The sequence below is a fragment of the Diadema setosum genome, chromosome 8 (genome assembly GCF_964275005.1).
Source record: "Diadema setosum chromosome 8, eeDiaSeto1, whole genome shotgun sequence".
Lineage (NCBI taxonomy): Eukaryota > Metazoa > Echinodermata > Echinoidea > Diadematoida > Diadematidae > Diadema > Diadema setosum.
Genome location: NC_092692.1, coordinates 17,799,079 through 17,825,670, shown reverse-complemented (window position 1 = coordinate 17,825,670; position 26,592 = coordinate 17,799,079). Strand labels below are relative to the sequence as shown.

General features: G+C 38.0%; 1 protein-coding gene across 3 annotated transcripts in view; it reads left to right on the top strand.

Moving 5' to 3' along the window:
- LOC140231892 (myosin-16-like) overlaps positions 1-26,592 on the top strand; it is a 77,198-nt gene that overhangs the window by 34,834 nt on the left and 15,772 nt on the right. For 2 of the 3 annotated variants that reach the window (XM_072312043.1, XM_072312045.1), the window contains exons 16-26: positions 386-512; positions 7,384-7,439; positions 10,781-10,986; positions 12,117-12,237; positions 13,363-13,581; positions 14,387-14,560; positions 15,592-15,672; positions 16,953-17,081; positions 19,954-20,163; positions 20,924-21,069; positions 22,137-22,227. In XM_072312043.1, coding sequence (XP_072168144.1) covers positions 386-512; positions 7,384-7,439; positions 10,781-10,986; positions 12,117-12,237; positions 13,363-13,581; positions 14,387-14,560; positions 15,592-15,672; positions 16,953-17,081; positions 19,954-20,163; positions 20,924-21,069; positions 22,137-22,227 — 1,560 coding nt within the window. Of the gene's footprint in view, positions 1-385; positions 513-7,383; positions 7,440-7,997; positions 8,045-10,780; positions 10,987-12,116; positions 12,238-13,362; positions 13,582-14,386; positions 14,561-15,591; positions 15,673-16,952; positions 17,082-19,953; positions 20,164-20,923; positions 21,070-22,136; positions 22,228-26,592 lie in introns of all 3 variants that reach the window. The other variant, XM_072312044.1, reaches the window with a different exon arrangement.

Sequence of the window (26,592 nt, the reverse complement as noted above, 5' to 3'; positions counted from 1 at the left end):
GATGATGGTGGTGGTTATTGCTATATCATGAGGTCGGCGTAAGGTCGGACATACATAAATCTATATTTGTAAAATAAAATCGTAGCCTCCACCAAAAGTGTATGTATGTTTGTGTATCTGCGTGTGTGTGTGTTTTTGTTTGACAGAAAGAGAGAGAGAGAGTAAATTAAGAATAAGACCTGCTAACGGAAAAACCCCTTCAGAGTCATTTCCAGCTGGGACTTGTGACGACATTTGTCATGTTTGTGTAAGGAACAGATTCAGATTCCAGGATATATGAATATTGCAAAGAAGTGTGTACAGTTAATGAAGTTAAATCTTTTCTAAAAGATCGACAAGACCGAAGCATTTACCCAGATGTCTCTTCATATTCGCGATCGTGCAGGTCGACTACAACGTAGAAAACTGGCTGGACAAGAACAAGGATCCCCTGAACGAGGCCGTAGTCGAGATCTTCCGCAAATCTGCTGAACCCCTTCTGGCTGAGCTCTTCGCCGAGGCTGGACAGACCGGTAAGTTGGCCAATGCAATACCGAAGTTTAACTCTCTCAGGACTGGTTCTACAAAATACTATAGAATACTGTATCTCGTGATCGATCGTGTTGATAGCGACAGAGTTCAGATTTTATTTTATTCTTTTTATTTTTTTTTTAACGAGGCGTGGTGGTTTTTCTTGGACCTGATAGGTAGTAGTCCCATAGCAATCAGTGGCTGGACAGGGACTCTTTACCCTTTCCTTCTGGGGTCACTGCACATCGCGGTCACTGTGTGCGTCCAGAGAGGTGATGACTCTAGTGCGTATGCCGATGCTGCGTCTTCGAAGCCGCTAACTATTACTGTTTCCCGTCAATTGCAGATAATGTTTGACAAAAGCTTTCTTTCTTCTTGTACTAAAAGCTGGAAAGAAAGTGCAAACACTATAAATATGATTGTGTTATTATATCGTCATCCTGCATCAGGCTTGCTTACAAATCAAATTTAGTCAGTCATGTCAGTAGAATTGGTTTTATGATGAATCAACATGCAAATAAGGAAAAACCTATTTGGACACAATCAAGATCTGAATACTTTACATCGATTGAAATTTCACTTTAACGATCAGACCCAGGAATTATGTAATCTGTCGCAGGATTTTAGCATTGTTCAAATGAATTTAGGCAGGATTCTCAAAAAGATTGTAAACGTACAACCTGATCAGTCTTATTTGTTATCTTACACATCGATAATGAAAAAAAGATGGCTTTAACTACTATGATGAAATCTTCTTGATGCTACCTAAGCGGACAGGAGTAATTGTAATGAAGAGTCAATTGTGCAACGTTGTAAAAGAGATGGGTGAGAAACCTTAGCGCAAAGGAAACGTCACACTGTCCTATAGGTTATGCAACATACGTCATGTTCGCTGAAGGCATTCGCTACATTTCTTGGTCATGACTGATGAAAGTAGTTCCTATAGATTCCTTAAAATCACAGTTTTTGGCTGAAACAATCTTGTTACATAATGTGACTGATGGAACTGATTCGTTTATACCATGTTCTTGAAGAATGGAAACTAGTAAAAAACACAAACAAACGAGGGAGCATTAAAAACACAGTATCTAGGATAAATACTGGGGACTGCTCATTCCTCCATTATCAGAGAGCACGAATGGTGTTTTAAAGCTTAAAACAGTAGAGAGATATTTCCAGGGCACTTTGTCTTTTCAAATGGTATTACTATTTTTTTTTTAAATTTCAAAGTAAAACCGAAATCTTATTACATGAGTTATCTTTCATTGCTGCACCCTCATATCAACAACTGTTCATTGTGAATGTGACAAACTTTGAATCAAGGGCTACTCCAATTATATGATATATCATATTTCTCGAATGACTTCTCTTACATTCAATTCTACATCATGCCTGTAGCGCCTAATCAAAAGTCAAATATCTCTTTTATTGGTTTTCATTATTACAGAGAGTAAGTAGACACCAATTTCATTCTTTTAATAGCGGTGTGGTGTCCGGTAACAACAATAATGTTTATAATTATTTGTTGTAATTTGTAAACACCTGTAAAATAATTTCTCTAATAGAATATCGTCTTAATGCAGTTGGTTAACAAACCTGAGACTACCGTAACTTTGATGATTTTACATTTTGTCAAAAATATGTTAATCAATTAACTAATTATTAAGTGATCCTTTTGAAATACAAGTGATACTCTAAGTCGAGTACTAACTGAAGTGTCTTGTAACTGATGAAATAAATTAAATTTTGACTTGTGTTTATGATTATCAGATATAATAAAGATTTTTTAATGTCGATTGAAAATTTATGTCATAAGATGTTCAAGTGTTGTTTGACTAATAAGATATATCTATGCCTCACATTCCCAGTGTACTACGTGAGAGTATTCAGAAATTAATAATTTCTTGACAGTCAGTTCAAATGATTAATTCCTGGCCCCATACTTCTAACTGTGTCTTTAACTTGCTCTTATTGTATTACGATCTCTTCATATGACACACGTTCAAGATGATTAAAAGACGAATACACTGGCTAACGAGATACTGACATCCTACGTTTGACAATTTTGTCTAACTTAAATGTAATTCATGTCGTTTTGATTAAGTGAAACGTTTTCTTTTTCTTTTAACCCGGAAAATCAGAACAGTTCCTTCCAGTTTAATTGTATCTGTTTACTTCTGACAGTTGGAGAAACTTCAATCAAACATGATTTTCTATCAAGATCTCCTTTGCCGTTTCAAACCTAATCACATTAACAACAAAAAACCCAACAACAACAAAGATTACGTGTATTCTCAAAGGAGTGACTCTAGACATTAATAAGTGTGTCTAAAATCATTGATATGTGTTACACTTTTGTCACGTATGATCTAAACTCTCAAGGTCGAGGCAGAGGTGAGTGTTCAAAAAGGGATCTCATCTATTTATCGCTATGCGTAGCATCCTTGACAGAATAGTTTCATTTCAAGCCCAAACGCGTATATATCATCACAATATTATCAAGCTTATCATCTGACCAAAGGGATTTTTATTCAGTTTACAAGTCTGGAATATAGTTAGAAAACTATAATACAGACACATATACATACATACACACGTAGTACGTAAATATAATGTTCAATTTTCGACTACACTCTTAAGAAATATAGGTTAGACTTTGCACCTTGTGTCACACTTGGAGCTCCGTTACGGGTGCAATTTTGCATCTTTCAGATCGGGAAGGTGCAAAAGTTGCCCTTCATAGCGCTAACTGATCTGGAAGGTGCAAAGTTACACCCGTTGTAACTTTGCTCCCAGTGTGACACTGCTAAAGGTGCGAAGATGAATCTATTTTTTTCTTAAAGTGTAGTGATTACTTCATTTTTTCATCATGTTCATAGTTCTTTTTCTTCCTTTACTATCAGTCGGTAGATCAAAGCAGACATCCCAGACATTAATAGGTAAAAGAGGAATCGAATATGAAGCTCATATATAGTTCATAGTAAATCCCCTCTTTTAGTATTTCCTTTGTAAATCATTTATTCCCCATCAAGAAAACTATGTCTTTGCTGACTCCACACTAAATTGTCTGCTGCTTTTTTTTTTATATATTTCATGCAGTTTTTCCGCTATATTCACAAGCTCTCTTTCTCTGTAGAACATGTAAATTCATATTAAGCACAATTAATGCTGTATTATTCAAACACCATATCCTACACTTTCTTCTTTTCTTTCTTTAATTGAGTATTAGCCTCGTTGACGCCGATTCACTTCCATTCTTGTTGCCACAGTTAATACTCACTCGCATTTTCGCCGTAACCATGATAATTACGTAGAAATGGTACTCTTTCACGTGTAGATTTTTTTTTCATTTTTTTTTTACTCCACGAACATGCATTTATCATTTCTCAGTTTAGAGTCACCTTATCATAATATCTATTTGTAATCATTGTATTAAATACAATATATTACGAAGTTAATATCACGACTAAGAAGGAAAAACTTTCATTTTTTGACAAAATTGAAGAAATAAAATTCTATTGCCGTCTATCAAAGGTATTGTTTCCTATTGGGAGCAATGATTTGAAAAAAAAAAATGTTCGAGTTATGACATTTCATGCATATGTGTAGATTAGTTGTATCGCAAAACATCTTACCATATAGTGATTTTGCAATAAAGCCGAAAATATAAGGAGATATCACTAATTTTCTCACTAAACCATTTCTGCAGCCTATTTAGACTAGAAACAATTTTATATCTATTGTTCACATTTTGTATATTTAGCAATGCTTACACTAATAATACTGATTTAAATTTGTACATTGGTAGTTTCTATTCGTAACTGACATCTTAGAACTATTTTGAAGCACTAAAGCTGGGTTTTTGTTTTATCTTCAAGTGGTAACTAATGCCTTTAATCAATGTGATAAAGCATGGTATTCATATCATCAGTATAAACAGTGATAAAAGAAATCTTATGCTAACGAAATGGGGAAAATATAGTGGTATCTGTTAATCTCATACATCCTTAATGAAATCAAAATATTTGGGGGAAACTGCGAAGTGCGAGCGAAAACAGTCCGTTCCATGATTAAGCTAACTGTGCCGTAAAATGAAATAAGGAGTTTTAATAATTTTCACTCATGTTATTAATGCTATAAATGCTATTTTTACGCATATGATAACCTTGCATATAACCGATGATAGTCTGTGCTCGGCCTAGTTCTGTTCAACTGAAAAGTAATCAGTTTTCTCTGATAACTGGTAAGTGTATGTTTACAATGTTCGGAAACAACAAAGTAGGACTTTTTTTTTCTCCCAAGACATTTATCGCGAAACAGGTATGTATCTGGCAGGGATGCGAGGGAATCTGCGATAATTTCTATTTGCGTTTACTTCATGTGTCATTATACTATAGTATGCACCTCAGCATAATATTGCCTTTTTACATACAATACTTCACTGGTCAGCTGGTGATCACATTTTAATGAATTAAAGCCACAGCTGGTGCCAAACTTTTTTTTTCCGTCACAGTACTTTAACAAAATGTTTTGGCGATTTAACTATAACATTTGGCACAGAGACACTGGTAGTTTCGGATGTATAATCTGTGTCGATCTTATAATTTTTTGAGAATCAAATTTTACAAAATTTTTAAACCCCGGCTCTGCAATGGCAATTAATTGCCTAGTGTCAATTTACTCAAAGCTTTGATATGGCAAAGATGAAATGTTACTTCTGACACTTAAAATCTTCCACAGCTGAATACCTTTGTTCAGTGCCTTTTAAATCATCTTTAAAAAGGAATACCAGCAAGACTAGTGGTGACTAGTGTTAAATGCCCCAACCAAATTGTGGGCAGAAAAAAAAATAACAACCTACTGAAATTTGATTACCATAATGAAATGTGATCACCTTTTAATCACGTTCCACTGATAGTAGAGTTATCACGTTTAGGTTCGTTCTTTCTATTTCATGTTATTTTTTTGAATTATGTGTTTGTAATCAAAACTATTTTAACCGCTCACATATAATATATTTTCCCTTTGTTCTTGTGAGATGATCAGTACGAGATGATCGTATATGTCTTGCCTGAATGTATATTATACTTTAAATCTTATGAAATTCTTCTTTCACCGATATTTTGTAATCATATGTCTTAATAACTTTAATGTTGAAAAAGTTTCATTAATGAAATAAATTCCACTCTGTGGAAAAAGTGTGCTCTAATATTTTGATGACGTGATTATTACTTTTACCCCTACAACAGATTAATAATTTAACAGCACCTTGTCATCAGTTTTCTGTCAGTGAACTTTAAGTTCAAAAACTTGACGCACACTTAATGTTAATTCCGATTCACAAGAAAAGGAGATATGTGCAGAATTCACACTAGTTGTATACATCGGATTTCTAACAGATATGACAATCCTAGAAAATAAATCGTTAGACAAAATATCTCAACCAATCTGAGTACACAAAAAACCAACAAAAAAAAAATCTCATTGAAAGAGTTAGCAGGGGGTGAAAGGTATTTCTTTTAATTGTCTATATCCCTGCATTGTATCAAAATATTTTTCGGTGTTTTAGATATTTCTGTCACATCTGATGACTGGGTCTGCATAGTATGTGTTTTATCCCCCTGAGCAGAAACCCAGTCACTTTTATGCACTATTGCGATGACCGCGTTTCCATGTAAACACGTTTTACACTACTTTTGAAAGTGTTTTCGACCTCTTAATTGACATCGTGAATATACACCCTGTGCAGTTCAGTGTCGATGTTACCTTTATAGTGTAATTCCCCCTTTTGTTGTGTAAGAGGTGATGTCTTCAGTGTTAACTACGTGTTTTTATGTTCCCGTGTATATTTTCCCGCCAAATGTTCCCATCAGTTCTTGTTGTCATGGCACCAATGATACATGATTATATTTATAGCTTGATGGAATTTCATGGGTGGCCACACTTGAGTCTTGCTCACGATCTGATTGGCGCAGAGTGTGTCATCACGTAGATACAGATTTTTCACTACTGGATTATGTTGCATGCCACCGCTTTTACAAAGAGAATCGAATTATTTTCCGTATTTTATGTTACCAGTCTTAACTTTGGAAGTGCTTAACGATATTATGAGTTTTTCTATTATATCGTTTTGGAAAAGCAAAAGTTATATTTGTATTTTCCGCATCGAACCATTTCAGAGTGCATAGATTACGCAATCGCACTATATTTGAACGAAACTGTGAAGAAGTGTCACGTGTTTGTCATGTTTGTTGTCACATAATTTCCCCTTTAAACTGTCAGAATCCAGTCTTTATCTACCAAACAAGCATTGGTATATACGCGAGACAAGAATTCGTGAACAAGTCCTCTTGCGTTTTGTATTTAGTCATTTACCGATTAGATAATTTGAACAATCTGTCAAACCTTAAAACATAATTCTATGCAAAGCCCTTTGTCCAGGAAAGGGGCATCAATCCCCTTCCCACGATTTAAAAAAAAAATAAAGCCAGCATTATTTCTTAACTCCAGCAAGATTGAAATTGAAAATTGAAAAACAAAATTGTTTCCAAAGGAATAACGTATTGAAATCACCCCGTTACAATTGGTTTACAAAAATTGTAACCATACGCGATGATTCTCTTTATTTCTCGCTTAGTCTATCATAGTTACACGTAAATGAACCCCAAAATCCTCCCCAAAAATATTTAGCTACAAGCCGGTATGTTATGTTGTAATGTAAATTGTTTTGTTTATGTCATAGTGTTTGATGTCTAAGTCGTTTTTCGAGTGGATACCCTTTAAGTGAGTAGATGTTAGTTTAGAATGGAACCTAGCCTTGTATGCGGACCCGTTTGTGACGTGGTTGTGTGTCTTCTTTTTGTGACATCTTAGGTGGTGGTCATCGCAAGAAGGGTGGTTCCTTCCAGACCGTATCGGCCCTGCACAGGGTATGGCCATCTTACACACACAAACACACACACGCACATCATCTCACATACATACACTACGACACACACCACCACCACCACCACCGCCGAATCTTTCACCACCACACCACCAGGCCCCCACAATACTGCTGCCCGATACCCACTGCAACCTCAAACTGCTACTTTTACCACCACTGACTCCACTCAAAGATTTCTGCATTTCTATCACTCCTGCATCTTGCAATCTAATGCTTCCTTCACCGAACTTGTCTTCCACTTCTTTTTATTTTTGTTTTTGGTGAATGCTTTGCGTTTACCACCTCCCTCCCTGCTACTTGCATTCGGTATACTTCCTCTACTGAAATGCACCTTTTAGCTCAGTGCTATGCCGAGAGTCTTCAGCACTTTCATCGGGTTTTCTTTTTTTTTTAATCCCCTCCCCCATGCTCTATGTCATTTAAGCCTCTGTTGTCTCCTTTTCCCTCGTCCACTTTGGAGGAATCCGTTTTCTCCTTCTCTATCTATCTCTTAATGCATTTTGTTCTTTTTGCTGCATTTGTTATATACTTTAATTTACAGGCGGCAAGAAAGAGAAGAAAATCAAGACCATTAGCGGCGGGCACAGGGTTCGCATGTGTGCTTTGTGTTGGCTCAGGCCTTATCAACTTTTTATAGTTACTGTCTGTAGAGCTTTCATGTTGGGCGTTCTCACTTGGATTCACACGTTGCTGTTTTTGTCTTGTTTAACTCCATGAAAATGACAAGGTACAACGAGACAGAAGTTATTCCCTTTACTCTTCAACAATTTTATTTGGAATCATTTCGCATACTCAAGAACTCGGACTCATTTTTTTTTTTCGTGTCAAAACTTAAGACAAAGAAAAATGAAAATGCATGATGCATGTCTACATTTCTTTTGATCCAATATTTGAATTAGTCTGAAAACACAAGGCTTTCTTTCTCCACATCAATATTTACTCAAAAGTGACAAAATTGTAGCAAATAACCCAGCAATCAAATTGAGTGAATGCGTAGATAAGCTGCATGGGGGGTTGAAGTGGCATGCCTTTTTTCAAGGTACTAACAGTCTCTTGCATGAAACCTGAGGTTTGCATGATGAGAGAGAGAAAAAAAAAGATCATCAAGAAGTAAACATTGCCACACCATTTAAGGTCAATATGAATATTACCAAATCTCATTTGCAGACTTTTAGATTAACCATTTATATTGGAATGTTTGCCCAAAGTGCAAAATAATGACTGCGAAAACGAATGATACCGGAATAAATCACATTTTTTCTTTCCTGCTCCTCATTGTTCTTCAAACTTGTAATGAGCATGGGCATCAAAACGGCTGAAACTGTTACTCCCCTTTTGTCATTACTTTTTTTTTTTACATTTTGCTCTAAAGTGCTCGAGAAAGGAAAATAGATGTCATCATCTTGTTTTCTTTATTTTTTTTAAAGCCTGATATCAAAAGAATCGCATTTGATAAGACCCCACCCGTGCATGATGCTAGAAATATGCTAGATATGGAAGGAAAGCCTGCGTCTGTACGATTCAATCTTAGTCTACCTCCCTCTTCGCCAGGTCAACAGATTTTACACACACGGATAAATACACAACAATTTCATTACACACATTTTCTTTTCTGTTTTCATACTATCTATATGTATATGTATATATATCTATATGTTTATATTTATTCTCTCAAATGTATGTAAAACGTAACGTCTCGTAACTCAACCAGTTAGTGTTCGTTCTGTCATCACGACATTTGCTTTTTCCTAATTTTTCACAAGAGATAAGATATGGGGACCATATTATTCACTTGAAAAATTTACTAAAGACAAACGAGGAAAGATATCTCAATTTCTATGAACACTTTACTAACAAATTATTTAAAAGTGAGAACGAAGAGATGTCCATATTTTCCTGATCACAAGAATTCAATTTCCTTTACTCAAACATCGGTTTCTTGCCACTCAATTCGCTCCCAACCTTCATCGCCGTAATTGTCTGCTCCTTGATATTGTGGTCCCTAGTTTCATTTACTACGTTTACCGACATTTTTAAAACAGCAACAGCAAAAAAAAAATAATAATAATAAAAATAGATAAATAGATAAGTAAATAAAAGCTTTTTAGAGTGTCTTTTGGATAGGTCTCTGTGAATCAAAAAAAAAAAGAAAAAAAAAAGAAAAGAGAAACACAATTAGCGATTTCCCGAAGCATAATAAATTTTTGAGTAATTATCCTACCTTGATAATTTGCCAAGTTTTGATGTCGTGGCGCACTCATGAAATTGTCGGCAAGCACTCATCTCTACTTGACTTTTCAAAAACAAATTGTTGCATTTCATTGCGTCACTCTCAATTCAATGAATCTTTCCCTGGCATCTATGACAGATATTACTTCGTCAATTTTCGTTACATACAGTATCTCTGATGCATATCTGCTCAGAAATCTCTCTGGAGATATCTTTGTCTTGAAAAATCTTGTTCAGAAGAAAAATACCCAAGTGATGACAAACTAATTTGTTGAGTTACATTTGTAGTTTTGAAGTCATATATGGAATTCGTTTTTCGTAGAAACCATTATTATCTTTTTTTTTTCTTCTGACCTATTCTGTGCAAAATTTTTGGCCATCAAAGTTTAATATCTGGATGCAAACTTTTCATGTTATGCGGAGAAAGATGTCAAGTGAGAGGTACGCCAAAATATGGAAAAACAGTGATTTTTCATTCAGTGACAGTTTTGGAAATGGCAAGAATGGGTCAGAAGAAAGGCGTGTTGTTTTCACTTTGCCGTATTTGAAGTTTGACACACAATAGAAAATATGTAAACCCGTATTTTCTGTGTGTTTTTCATACGTACAATTGCCGTTTCTGTGTGATTATACAATTAGTTTTCAGCTGTAGATTTAGAGTGATGTAGGTATTGCTCGACGAAGTATCAATGGTATATAAAAAAACAAAAAAAAAACACTTGAAGTGATTCTCAATAATTATCTTGTCTCGAATACCTACTATTTCACTGAGTTTGCTAAAGAAATTCTTACAAATTAATATAATCATTGATCTGTCAGCTTTCTCTCAAATTTCGAAATGTGTAACGCATACGTGAGGAGTTGAATCTTTATCGGCCAATAACTTATATCAAGATATCTTTATTTAAAACAAATTTCTTTTCAGGGTAGAGTATACAAAAAGAAGTTAATGGTATAGTCGAAGAATTCTTCATTTCAGTGGTAGGTTTCCCTAGATCGGCAAGAATTCATGTATAGATCCACTGCGAAACGTGCACGCGTTCTTGTGCTGATTTTTTTTTTTCTGTCTACGAAACGATTCTTTCCCACGTTTAGGAGCAACTGAACCGTCTGCTGACGACACTGTACAACACACAGCCCCACTTCGTTCGCTGCATCATCCCCAACGAGCACAAGAAACCCGGCGTGATCGACGCTCACCTCGTCCTTCACCAGCTTGCCTGTAACGGTGTGCTCGAGGGTATCCGTATCTGCCGTAAGGGATTCCCCAACAGACTGCCATTCGGTGAATTCAAACAGAGGTAGGCCATTAAAACAAACAAACAAACAAACAAACAAACAAACAAACAAACAAACAAACAAACACACACACACACACAAACACACAAACAAACAAAAAACAAACAAATATTCATGTTGTGTAGCTTGCGAAAGTGTGATGTCATTCATCGCCATGGAAACTGGTTCTAGACAACCTCTCCTGGCCTGAGTGTGTAAGCACGCACCTGGCTCTTACCCAAGCTGTAATTAAATCAACGAGATTAAATCTCTTTGAATGAAATACTGTGATGTCGTCACTTCGGTACTCTCTGAGCAACGAGGGACATATGATATATCAGGCCTATGTGAACAATCTTTATTAATGTTACGAGACGAAAGACTATCCATAAAAGAAAAAAAAAACCACACACACACACACACACACGCACTGAAAATGGTATACGTGATGACACATTTTCTAGAGCGTAGCGCTATATTTCCTTTTTTTTTTTTTACGCTGTGTCTTTTTTTTTCTTCCATGGTGAACATTATTGGCCCAGAATTATCAGAGTACTGTGATGCTCTGTGAAAATATGACCATCAATTTTGGATTTTTTTAAAAGATGCAACTGTGAAACTACAACACACCTGTTTCACATTTGACACTTTTATTCACTCTATAAAAGCGCGGTGCTACACATAGTTATGACAATGATGAATCGAACCGCCTAACAAAAAAAAAAAAAAATGTCGCACTTTGTAGAGCATGATAAAGAACTTCGTTACAATCTTATCTGTAGACGTTTTCCAATAGTGTAACTTCCCAATATCACTATTATCGTTATTATTGTAATCACTCGTAGTCATTTAATGTGTTACAAAAGATGAACAAGGAGTTAACGTTTCTTACAGGCTGAGTTTGTAAATCTATGTTACATGTTGGTGTGCTTTCAACTAACATGTTTAGCATGATGCCTTAAAAAATGTTATCGATATGTTAATGACATCATTGGACCTTTGTTAATCATTTCTCATTCATCTTATTTTAACTGATTGACAAATTACCCTACATCGACATAAATAGTCATCAGGACTGCTTGATTCAGAAAAGAAAGTTGACATGGGTTTTTTAAAACAATTTCTCCATTAATTTTGTCACGTCAACGTGCAGATATGCCCTGCTCGCGCCCAGCGCCGTGCCCCAGGGATTCATGGACAGTCGCAAGGCTGCCGACCTTCTCATCCACGCTCTGCCCCTCGAAAACTCCGAGTACCGTATGGGCCACACCAAGGTGAGAGGAACATCAGATACAATGCACAAATTTCCATGATTATGATAGATAGGTGCACATACGTACTAATAATATGAATACATTAACATACAGATACACAATGTATGTATACACATTTATGTATACACGGATAAACACAACCACAACACACACAGTCACAGTCTTCAAGATGGGTACCAAACTTTCCATGCACAAACATAGATACCCAAGCTCACACGGTGGAGCAAAGTTATCACTTTAACCTTTAGAAATACACATCGCGTGATGCGTTAGCCTTACCGTGAATTGATCGGCCAACTATTAAACTCATCTCAAGTAAGTCCCTCAACAATAACATTCCACGATTCAAAGAATAAAACAAATGTTGATCCTCATTTAACCGTAGAGAACGTTAGCAACTTTTTAAGTCTCTTTATGTGGTCTAGGGAACACAGGCACATTCATTTAATGATGTCAGCAATGCATACATCAGCATTTCATGTGTGTTGTATTAAAATGTAGCATTAGCGTCTCGAGTATTATCAACAAAATTCAAGATTTAGGTTTTCACAAACTGAAATGTTGCTTTTCACGCAGTGCACTGACTCGTCACCAACATCGAGTATATTCGTACAAGAGCATTCACAACAGCTTATTACTAGGCGACTGTTAAAGGGATGGTACAGTATTGGTGGAGATGAGAACTGGGCTTAACTTTTTGAGGGATACCAAGAAAACACTTACGAAATAGTACAGAGCATACCATTTTAAGGGGAATTCAAAGTTTATTTTGATGAAAATCGGGTTTGGAACGACTGACACATTCAAAAACAAAGTAAAAAAAAACAAAACGATCGTAATAAAAGGTAGGTCCCACACTTTATTAGAATCGCCCTGTTTTGGATATCTCAGCCATTTCAAAACCAATTTTCATCAAATAAACGTTGAATTCCTCATGGAATTACATGCTCTTTTGTATTTCATAACAGGGTTCTCATTATCTCATAAAAAAATGTTAGAAACCTGAAATTAGGTCTCAACCAAAACTGTTTGATCCCTTTAAAATCCAAGAGTGTAACGACTTCACAGGCAACGGAGAGGGCGCTCTTATGTTTATCTTCATTCATTTTTATCTTTTCCACCCAGATCTTCTTCCGTGCCGGAGTCCTGGGTAAGCTTGAAGAGTGGCGCGACGACCGTCTCGCCGAGATCATCTCCATGTTGCAGGCCCAGATCCGCGGTTACCTCGCCCGTATCGAGTTCAAGAAGATGCTCGACCAGCGCATTGGTCTGGCCGTCATCCAGCGAAACGTCCGCAAGTACCTGATCCTGAGAAACTGGCCATGGTGGAGACTCTACACCAAGGTAAACCACTATATTCATCTCTAACGCTGATGTGTCTGTAACTTTTGTTTGGCGGTTTCCTGGTTCGGTATGTTGTCACATCCAGAACGCAGCTTATGTTGGATTGAACATGCGTCTCCAGACATTACTCGGCCGGGATTTTTTTCCCCTGAGACATTTTTTTTTTCTCCCTTACGGGGCGTACTTTTAAACTCTTGTGTTCGATAAGCTTGAAATGTAGACGTTAAGCCATTTGCCATACCTAAGAAAAGAATTAATACTTATCCGAAGTCTGGACACATTGTACAACACATAATACAAAAGAAGATCGGACACTGTCATTGTTAGGCATGTTAAGTAGTAATAGGTACCCTGTTTGACGGAAGAAGTGTCAAGTTTAGCAGTGCAATACGTGACATGATGGCAAACTACGCTTTCGGGTTACGGCGATCAATAAGGTCATTTCTTATTCGTGAAGTGATAACCAGTAAATGACTTATTTCTTTAACTTCAATTCTACGGCAACAAAAGCATATACAGCAGAGTGAATGCACCTGATATCAAGGTGTACATATATACCCAGATGTAAAAAGTGTGGCAAAGAGCATATAACGATATTGAACTTTTAAGGCACAGATTCTTTCCTGTTTTATCGTACTCGGTAATTTAACTAGGCCACTGAACTCTCCTATCACAAGACATGATGATTTCCGAAAGTATCATAATGTTCATAGCTCTTCATTCATAATGGTTCATGCAATCAAGTTACTGCTGCTGCATAGAAGAGGGCTTTGAACTTTACCTGCCTTTGTTTCCATGGCAACAGGTGAAGCCTCTGCTGAACGTCGCCCGTGCCGAGGATGAGATGAAGGCCAAGGACGAGCTGTTGCAGAAGGCCAAGGACAACCTCAAGAAGGAGGAAGCGGAGAGGAAGGCTATGGAAGAGAAGAATGCCGACCTCATCAAGGAGAAGAGCGACCTCCTCATGCAACTCCAATCCGTGAGTTCACAGCGGGGCCGGCGGAACCGGGGAGCCGAGGAGGCTCGGGCCCTCCTTTTTGTATGATACATATTGGAATACACAGGGTGTAACCACTTTGGGCCCCCACCTCTTTTTTTTTTTTTTTTTTTTTTTTTTTTTACCCCGGAAGTGAGGTTGAACCAGAGCGATTTTTTTTTTTTAATCTATGAAATCTTGAAGTTGGAAGACGGGTAAGGCCTTTTTCCTTTTTTTTTTTTCTTTTTTTTTTTGGGGGGGGGGGGGAGGATTGTCAGCTGAAGAAACCCGAAAGTAGACTCAGAAAGTTGCAGTTGCACTTAAGGCGCTTTTTTTTTCTTTTTCTTTCTTTCTTTCTTTTTTTTTTGTTTGCTTGAAAACTGATGGAACCCGGAAGTGGCACCAGAAATATAACCCCCACCACTTTTAAAAACATGGCGCCGACAGTGCACAGCAGCCGCAAATTTGTCTAACATCGTGGTCTGATAACTGAAAGGTTCCTAATTCATGCAATTTGAGCTCCGTATGGACGGGTAACGGCATCCATTTTATAGTCAGTGATACCTGTTAGCATGCCCCAAACACAATCCGATCCAACGTTTTAAATCTTTACAAAGAGCAAGTGAAATGGCGGTAAAAGATTTCCATTTCACAGTCATGTTTGGCCGTATTAGGTCTCTGGCAAAATCTGTCATAATGAAGGCGATAGTATGATTGTGCGAGCCTCTGTGAACTTAATGTCAGTGGAACTATGATAACTTCATAATATAACGTTGAAATCATACATGATTTCTAGATAGTCTGAAGGGGAAAAAAACAACAAATACAATAAAACAACAAATACTTTAAAAGACTTATTCACCTGCATGTGAGTGGCTAAGTACAAACTAAATTTCTTGCATTAACATAATCGTTGATATCACATGTGTATGCTGCTGTAAGTGAGCATGGAAAATAAAGTATGAACACAGTTAGGATTTATATGTTTCAGTTATACCTCTTACGTCCCTTGCTATTCCCCTATCACCATGTAGGAGCAAGATGCCTCCGCGGAGATCGAGGAGAAATTCACCAAGATGATGTCCCTCAAGTCGGACCTTCAATCCCAGCTGCAGGTGCGTAAAGAAGATAAAATGAAACCTCAATTCTACCGCCTCCAACGTGCCGCCTCCAATATAAAGGAGATTAAACGTCACCTCAATTCTACCGCCTCCAAATTTCCAATAAGTTGGATACACGTGAAATTGTGTGACATAAGAAGTGTATTTACATCACCCTTCAAATAGTGTTTTTCGAATAATGCCGGTCTTGCATAAGTTTCCGCTTTTCAGTAGATCACACATTTTTATCGCTATCTGTCGCCATTGCAAAGTATGTATTGTGTCATCATCATATCACTATCGGTACACTATTTTGCATAATATTTTATGACTTTATACTTCTGAAACAACGTGAATTGTCTAACGTATACATTGTATTATGTATTACTTTTCGTTGGATTGAAATAAAGTATAATTTAAATCGAAAAACTGAAAATTTGAAAATTTGAATATTGAATAGAACGCTAGGCTTGCGTAAAGAGAAATAGCGTTTGAGAAGGAATTCCCTCGGCTGGGAACTTCGGCTTTGATCGATGTAAAATGTGAACATCTTTATAATAATCACAAGCATATTGTCTAGTTTTGGGTGGGGAACATTCTGTATTGTTGAGAATTGTGATACAGTAATGCCTGTTGATTGCGCAGTGTCTTGTTGTAATTCGTTGGGAAAGGAAACGCTTAGGCAATCTAAATGACTTACATTTAAAAACCATCGGCTTTATCTTTTCGTTTTGCTATTGCGTTGTAACCATCTCCATCATCATTATTAGCATTATCATCCCTCAGTCGACATTTTAATGAGACACACAGTACCTCAATTTAATGTAATTCAATTCAATTCAATTCAGTTCAATTCAACTCAATACAATTTCATTTTATTTTCCATCCAACAAGGAGTGAAACAAAGCTATTCACTTATGAACTTTCAGGTACAAATAATGTCACACCATAGTACCAGATACATGAAATAAATAATATGATTTTACATGCAGCCACAAACAGTCTAAATAATGTGAATATAATTCCAGCTGACATTAAATACAAAGCCTTCAGTTTTTCAGACATATTTTCACCTACTATCTTCGCTTGCTGTAAAACATGACAAACTGGGCTAAAACATAATGTTTTCTTTTTATTTCTGGCAGAAAATATAAAGTATTTTGCATAAAACAAAAACCACATTGTAACACTTAAGGTTTTCTGTAGAACCAGGATAAACGCAATTGAAATTCATTGCTTTTGAAATGAAGATTCCCACTCTTCTCACTTCTCGTTCACCGACAATGATTTATTAGGAGCTGCAAGAGCGCCTCGAGGACGAGGAGGACTCCGCCGCCAACATCTCGGCAGCCAAGAGGAAACTCGAGCAGGAATCGGCCGAGCTCAAGCGCGACATCGAGGATCTCGAGATCTCTCTCACTAAGGTACGGCTCCAGTAACCCCCTTGCAGTGAGTAACTCCGAGGGCCGAGGGCTAGGGGAGGGTGTGTGGTTGAAACAATGCTCTGCAGAAGGGTTGTTGGCACAGGCGGCAGCCATTTTGGCGTTTGCCTCACGTCGACAAATAAGAAAAAACAAAGCAAAAATATAAAATATCTGTAATCAGCCGGGTACGTACATAAGCATTAAATGAATATTCCCTCGTATACGTTAACTGTAAAAAATGTTCGCATATCACTTGATATGCCATGAGAATCTTGCTTAACGCGTGATAAAATTCGGAAGTATGAAGGCATAACTGTCAGTTTCACCAAAATCGCTCAAATGAATTGTTGGTCTTGACCACATGAAGACTCTTTGATCATCTGTCCCCTGTGTAGGCATTTATTATTACTTAAACTTCTAATAAGAGAAAAGAAGCAGATCAAATACAGGAACGATTTGCAGAGCAGTCTTTTCCTCGACACCCTCCTAGTATCGGCCCCCTGGTTACAACCATCAGTTTGTCATCAGCAATGGCTAACCCGTCGTGCAGTTGGTATTAAGCTTACTTTTCCTTGAAAGTCTGGATTTTGTTAACGTTAACATCACAGCTTACTCCAAACAGTATCGGAGAAGACAATAAGAGTCCCCTCCACCATGAGAAAAAAATACGCAATTGGTATAATGATTCGAAATTTTCGACGTTACCTTGTTGGTATTTTCTTCAATCCTGAATATAGCTCCCAATTTTCAGTCTACGAACATGTTGCATTCTCATACAGAATTGCGCGGTCAGTGATTGATATTCGAAAATCGAAATTTCAGATAAAACGTCAAATTGCAAAAGAAAAAGAATAATTTTCTGTCAAATGTGCAAGAAAATATCGACTTACAATCATAAGTATTTGACGCCTACTTGAATGTTATCCTGCACTCCATCTGGCTTTGTGAGTGCCTTTAGTATGACATACAATTTGTACAGCCGAAATAAGAAACTTTACATATGAATGCACGACGTCTGCCATTAGTGATGACTGGACCAGTTTCTTTTCCAAGTGCCTCCTACTCATTTTATTGCTGTGCATTTATCATTGTCATGTTGGGTTTCTTTGCCGTTTTCCTTTACCTTCGCGATTTGCCATTTGCATGAACAGTGAATAATATCATCTCATTCCAAAGATACGAATGATAACTATAGTTCTGAAGCCTTTCGTATCCTGCATATTCTTCATTAACAATACCTCGCGTGTGTAGTTCGCCTTTCATTCGAAGAAAAACTAAAAATCATTCCAATGTCTTGCAGTGATGCATGCCTGTGCTTTTACATCGATTTATCGATTCATTTTCCCAGCGTAAATACCAAGGTGTCCAAATTTCAAGTGAATTTGACAGACGTTTGTTGTCCTATAGCAACGTTGGTGTTTTTTTTTTATATTTTTTTTCAACATGTGCCTAACCTGTTTGGTCAATGACATGTGAATAAACTTACACCTAGTTTTAAAGGTACTACTCCCCTTCTATTATTGTGCTTTTATTGCCGTAAGATAACTTTTTTTCTTGAAGCATCTCTCTCTGTGACATTTTATGGCATTTTTTTTATAGTACTCTAAATCCTTACACGGGTAAATAGGCTTTTATTCATTTCCCTATTTGTAAGACGTTAATATAATAGAAAACAAGACAGCATTACACAAAATTGGTTATTCATAGCAAATCATGCAAGATTTTACTAAAAATACTACGTTTGGCATTGCACGTAGTAATTTTTGCATGGGCAAAAATATTATTTGTAGTGATCAATGGGATCTATCATTTGAGGAGTTTAATATCAGTGGTTAGGTCCAGACATAAAAATGAACTGAGTTCAATTCATTCAACGAAAAGCTAACTAAATTTGAAGAAACCTACACATGACATGACATGCACCTGAGGCGCTGGACTGGAACTGTCCATATACTGGTGTACTTTTGAAGTGTGTGGGTTACAGTTGCTGTGCAGTAGTGTGGTTTTCTCTCTAACGTTTGTACATTTTCTTCATATTTTCATTGCGAATATCCTCGGAAGCATGGCTTAATTATATTAGAACTTTCCTTTCCAGAGAGGAATTTACAACAACGTTTTCCTTTCAGCCATTTTTTATACACGTTCGTCACACGGTCATAAAGTTTAATCATGCATGCACGTTAAGGTTGGTAACCATTAGATTGGTTCGAGCCCAATCTGCGAAGTAAATAACACTGCAAATACAAGAACATTATTAGGTCGCACAGATAGAAAATGAAAATCAGAGGACAACCAGTGACGAGTGCAAGATTTACAATATCTGCCGTTGTCATTTTATCAAGTTGGCAGGTAAAAAAAAAAGTGTACGCAAATAACAGCTTCTGATGAAACTTCGCGGCTTTCCGGGCTCTGGTTGTAGCAATGTGCGTTCGTACTTGAAAAATCAATTAAGAAATCATTATTGTGTTAAAGAAGGATGATGTCATCGTTCTTCCAATTCAATAATATGACCTACAACGAGACCTTAATTTCTTGTTCTTATATTCTGTTTATCAGAAAGGGATATAACGCCCAAAAATGATAATAGGTGTCCGTTAAAATCTGCATGATTTGGTATATCCAGAACTGTGAGTATCACTTAGAATACTGTGCCCATGCCCATGCCCATGCATGCAATCAGTTACAACTTAAAACGATTTCAATCTTGGCGTCGCTTTTTCCCCGTTCATACTAACACCGTGTGCGGAGTTACCGAGATTTCGCAGAATCGGTAGGCTGGATCTTTTGTTTTCCCTCCCTCTCCATACACCACCCTCTCTTCCCCTCTTCGACCATCCCCTGTCTTCGCTCTCTACCACCCCAATACGTCCAGGCTGAGGAGGACAAGAAGCAGAAGGACGCCACCATCCGTCAGCTGAATGACGACGTTGCCGCCCAGGACGAAGTGATTGCCAAGCTCTCCAAGGAGAAGGCCGCCCTCGACGAGGAGCACCAGAAGACTCTGGACAACCTCGCCCAGGAGGAGGAGAAGTGCAATCACCTGACCAAGGTCAAGGCCAAGCTGGAGGCCACTGTTGATGAGGTCAGTATCCGAGGTCACGTCCTTTCCTCTTGTCATGTTCAAAATTCCATTTTGTCGTTTACTAGTACTCTTACAGTGTACTGTGTTATAACGAACACGGTTGTAGCATAATTTTCGTTACAACAAAGTAAAAATTCAGGTCCCCGAATTATCATCTTTGTATCTTTGCATACTTTAGTGTTTGGTTCTTGCAAACTTTCGATATAACGAAAGAAAACTGCCGTACTCCGAGGACTTCGTTACAACGGGAGTCCTTTAATTATAAGAGAAACCACAGGAAAAATAAAAACTTACAGACATACCTAAAAAGATCGCCATATTTCTTACAACATCAAGTACACCATCAATTTAGTCATTCGAGGAAAACCATCATTAAAACTCTTAATTCAAAAGCTTAGACAATAGGGTTTTGAAGGTCAAAAATCGAATATGATGCGTGTAAATTCCTAAATGCCACACACATAAAGCAAGCGAATAAATTGCTCTTCTATTATGTTTAAAGCAATACTGGGGTACAGAATATTAGATATGAAACTTGAAGGCACGCTCCAATTATATGGAGTGATAAGTGCTGCATGAAATCGGTACCTGGTGCCCTTTTTTCGTCGAAGTTCGTATCATGCCCCGAAACAACGCGTAGCAGTAGTCTCTCTGAAAGCCGTTGTGATGAGTTTCTTTTAAAATAAAATGTTTGGTCATTTAATTTGTACTCGGGCGTTCAGAATCGTACACTTTGGTACCTAATTTCAAAACCCTGCAGCTGGAAGACAACCTCGAGCACGAGAAGAAGGTCCGTGCCGACGTCGAGAAGGTCAAGCGGAAGTTGGAGGGTGACCTCAAGATGACCCAGGAAACCGTCGAGGAACTCGAGCGCAGCAAGCGTGACATGGAGGAGACTATCAAGAAGTGAGTCTGAAATTCGATTGGCATCTCAATGTTAACACCATTATCAATTGACTTCTACCTCATGAAAGGAACCTTGGCCGGTTTAGGAATGTTTGGTGGTGTTTTGTGTAGATCTATATGAAAGCTTTCCAACGACTTTTTCTTTTAAAACAGAAGGAAAAAATCTAGGCGCAAAAATAATGACATGATATGTGTTAGAAAACTATACAGTGTGTCAAATACCAAACTTCGGTCGCAGTGTATCAACATTATCAAGTCATTAGATATCTATAGCGCCTTTATAATTTCTTCGCCAATGAATACCTATTATGTCTTGATGTCGTTGGTTCCCATTAAGTTACATTTAGAGAGCTTTGTATGTACAATTTATTGTACATTGTAATGTAACAATTTCTGTAAAAAAAAAGGAAATATGTTTTTGTCAATAAAAAAAAAAATGAATGAATGAACGAACGAACAAAATGAATGAATAAATGAAAAGTTTTTGTCCCAGACGGAAGTTCATTAATGGTGCAGAGGATAGAACCACAAACGCAAACCCTTCCAGTACAATCATGACTTTTGAAATGTGTCTCTCCCAGTTTTGTAAGTGGAATTGAGAAATTGATGATATACAGTAACTCGACTGGATTTTGTGTTCCTCTTTCTTGCTAGTTTGTTTATATCTATTTGTTTTCGTTGTTGTTGTTGTTGTCGTTGTTGTTGTTGTTGTTGTTTTGGGGGACAAGCCCTTCAGCCATTGCCTTGAAGAACCATTTCCATAGGTGTACCTAAAACCATCCGTCGGCACGGCATCCAAAATTAGGACCATTTGTAACATGGACATGTAACCTCTTTACCTGTAATACTATGAGCGCTATTTCAGTCTTTTGGCGAGTAAATTATACATTTATTTCATGATAATCTTATCCACGAGGATTAAGCAATTTTAGCCTCAAGTAGTCAATTTGCATGTATGATACTCTTATGTTGTTGTTTTTCTTTCAGATGAAGACTACTCTTTTTTTCTAGACATTTGTGAAACACACCATGATTTATACCATTCTTTCGTTTCTTACACCCCGAAGGCGTGACTACGACCTCTCCCAACTCAACAGCCGCCTTGAAGACGAACAGAGTCTAGTTGCTCAGCTCCAACGCAAGATCAAGGAACTGCAGGTCAGTGCACTCCGAAGGGTTGGGGAAGGAAAGTTACGAGAAAATAGATTGTGCGCAGTCACTTGCGCAGTTGATGGACACATACATTCTTTCACCATACATTCCAAATTGCTTCAGAGCTAACAGGCATATATTTTACTGCAGGTCATTTTCTCTGATACGCCCAAGTAGTGTTTTAGTTTTCAGAGAGGAGTTGACTCCGAAACATATCAAGACTTGTCAATTTTGCCATTTGAAAAAAACTGAAAAAAACAAACAAACCCCGATTTCTACCCCCTCATTTCAGGTCCTAAATTTTTATTAAGTATTGTTAATCCAGAACTAGTGTTACAAATACGCATAAAGCGATTGCTATCTCAAAAATATTGATTGCTCTGATCGTCTGATCGGTTTCAAGTACTTCAGGGGCATTGAAATAAATCATCAGTCAATTATTCTTCTTTTAACTTTTAGCTATTGTTACTTTGCGAAGATGTCAAAACTGAGTTGAATGATTGTTGGTTCATAACATTTTGACAACTAAATGCTAGCAATCAAACACGTAAGAAATCACTGCATTTCAGAGACAAAAATAATTTTCTTTTTTTTCTTGTACTTGCCACACATGGCTACTAAATTCTTTAATTTCAGTGTTAATTGAAGTAAGTTGTTCATGAAATCGTTTTATGATATAGTTTGATATTGTTTTTTTGTCGTTACGCTTAAATTCTATCGGTCAATCCTGGTGAATAATCTCATACCAATGTTTGATATTACTTATTGCAAGATATAAGTAATTGCTATATTAGTTCTCAAGGACCGACAACATTAATGTTGACATTTGTCGTCAGTTTTTCTCCGGTCGGTGCAGCAAGATAAATATTCGAAGGAAAAAAAGTGTTACGAAGAATTATTTCTGTCCTGACGAATATTTCAACCTATGATATTTGACAATGTATAGGATTGATCATCAAACCCAATCTAATGGACAGCTTTTGATAAAAACAACTGTCATTTGAACATTTTCCATTAGCAGCTATGTCGTTTGATAATATGCTATGGTAATTGATGTGTTACTTATAGCGTGTATGCTATTGTGTAGCGATTTGTATGTAGTATGCAGTATGATGGATTGTGGGTATTGGAGGGTTTTTATGATTGGCGTATAAGGCCATATAATCTCGTATGTCCATGGAATCGACGAACCGATGTAGAGGACTTACAAATTTAAGGCGTATACATCCAAATTTCAACATTTGCCTTTAAATCCAAATGAAATGTAAACAGATAATTGTCAAACAGTGCGAAGATAACGCAGGCATTTTGCTATCTCTACAATTCACCCTGCTCTGCATGAGAAGTTGACTGTCGTCATTGTGAAACCTCTATTTCAAGACGGTTCTTAAAGAAGTAAGGTGAAACATGTGTCAACACTCCAGGGAAATCACATTTCTGATGTTTAGACGGTGATATGCTCTATGGGGCGCCAAGTGTCGCACGGTCGATTTACGAAATGACCGATTTCGTAACAAAATCGACCGTGCAACACCTGGCGCCCCATACAGCTTATCCTCGAAGTTTAGGATCACCATCTAAACGTAGCTTATGTCTCGGCGGAGACAGGATAATTTCAAGTGACAAACTAAAACCTCCATTTGAATACCGCGATCCAGCGCCTGTAATGAGCGCAGAATCTTTTATGTGGCAATACTGCCGCTTGTGTTAATAGTCATCAGTAAACTGTCAAAAAAAGAAGAAAATCTGTTTGAAGTGGAATTGGAGAGAAACGCCAAATAAGTAAATCTGCTACTCACTTCGCGTGACAATTTTGCTTTTAACGGATTGTAAGTATATTTCAGTCGACATGCTTAAATTATATAAAACGAGTGTTACGTAGTCTTGTCATCCCGACGCCTGCAGATTTTGTCTGCGGAAACTATTGGCAAATGAAAACTATGCAAAGAATGCCGTAAGAATTTCCACCTGGGTATCACCTTAATATAAGATGAAAATGTCGTGTTCTCATTTTCCGAACGGAATCAATGAGTGAGCGCGGCTCAACATTTTAGATACATTGCAGGTTTCCACTTAACACGCGCCCTCAGAAGATCATTTAGGCGGGAACGGAAAAGGGAAGACTATAATGTGTATCAGGTGCTTATAACTGGTATGTGCATGTGTGTGTGTGTGTGTGTGTGTGTGTACGTGTTGTGTCTCCTATTGGGTTATGGGAAGCCAAGATAATTTGATCAAGGTAACATTTCGTTTGATACTGGTATCTGAAAATGAACCCTATATTTTAAACATTCTTTAGCTTCGAACATGCTTGAAACACAAATGTTTTATCCCCCCCCCCTTGATGAATTATCGAGTGGTCATGAATCTGTTTCGTATAATGGTCCTAACCCCTCCACCCCCCCCCCCCATACACACACCCATACACACACGTAATTCCTATGGCTGAGTGCAACTCTCATTGTTTAAATATGTCGATCTCCACCGGAAGGTCATCCGCCAACACAATCTGTTGAGGGAATTCTGAATTGACGGGTATAGAACCACCCACTAAAAAGCGGAAGTCGGGGTAGGAACAGCTCTGAGATGAATGGCTAGAGAAAGGGCCTTGGGGGAGGAAACTTGGATTGAGGGTTATCCAAATGGATCTCATCCAAAATTCTTGAGTCCATTGACTGCTTCTGGTGGGTAATTTGCCAAGGGGACGGACCCCCCTCAAGGAACTTATGGTAGATGCGCGTGTTTACAAAGAGCTGAAGTCCAGTCTGATTTGACACCTAAATTACGTCGTGCAATGGCAAATGACCTGACTGACTTTTTAGTGGTATATCAGGCAATATAATCTGGCATGGTATGATTGAATTATCTCCAAATCATAGCCACACTGGGATGTTGTGTGGTGAGTAACGGCAAGCCGCCAACCCATCCCTCGCCGCTCATTAATGGAAATTAGAGCAGTTGATTACCGGCCAATTGGCGCCGCGAAAAAGGGTGGGGCATTCAGGGGACCACTGCATTCCTCGCGTGCCACTCTCAATTATTTGGCTATGGTGCCGTCTGCACGCATGCGAAGGGCATGCGTCTCGAGGCCAAGATAATGTACCTATAACTCATCATGGGCACGTAGGTTCAGACTGCCAGTTGTTAGGAAGAAATCCTTCCCTTGCGGCTTGTTTGGGGTCGGGTGAGGAATGGGAACGGGGCGGCTTGAACAGCTGGTGCATGTTCCAGACATTCCATTAATATGACTACGTGATAAGACAATGTATTAGATCTGATGACTTTTTTTTTTAACTTACTCATACTGAGTCACATCTATAAAATACTATGCACTCTTATATAATGTCTTTATTAGATGGCTTTTTGTCTCAGTAAATGGCAACCAATACTGAGTTATGGTTATGCCAAATTGTACTTTTGGAAAATCGTTTTCGAAACTTGAAAGCTAAGACAACGTAACATATTAAGCCTGCAGTTGGGAATTACTGAGTCTCTGTGCACACAAGAAAAATATGATTTACCTCCCAGTTCAAACGCTCTAAAACCGTTTCTCTTCAGACAGAGGTGATATACTTACAATAAATAAATGATATAACCGAACCAGTCTTTCATTTCAGGGGAAGTAATCACAATTAAGCATGTCGCTTATCTAAGTACAAATCTAGTGTGTAGAATAGAGGGCGAATCGAAAAATCTGTTGAGTAAATGGCGGGGGGTGGGGGTGACCAGAGGAGAATGGATTGAGCGCAAGGGAAGTCGTTTCATCTGCAGAATTCAGTGCAGACTTCCTCGAAATAGGCCCCAAATTGTTCAGAGTGATGGAATTCGTAAAGAGTTTACGAAGAGCGCTTCCCGTCTGGTGAGCGCTTACGCGGGTTTCTGCTGCGACCTTCCCGAGATGTCGTCTGCGCGCTCATCGTGTTTGCAGCCATCCACGACATATGTTTGTGGGATTCGTGTCAAGGCATATGGCATGGCTGTGTGATATTAAGGACCCGAATGCCATAGTACGGTACGAGACTCGAAAGATATAGCCCCTGTACAGCCGAATGTAGTGACAATACATACACGTTTCTTTCGTAATTAGGGCACCTTGAAAGTCTCTTGGGCACGGGACCATGTTGCTTGGGTGGTAGAGATCCCGGCTTCCCCTTTAAACATTCCCCGAATTCTAGACCTCCGTCCAGCTGGTTCATGGGAGAGTCCCTGTAGACTAATCATGGTTGTGGATGGGTCAATGGTCCTTTTGACGGCGTGTGGGCTTTGAATATCGTGCCCCACTCGGGCCTCGTCTATTCGACTATGTTCACATCTAACAGAGATGTAATGGCTGATAAACGCCCGCCTCATGACCGATGGTACCGTGTGCAA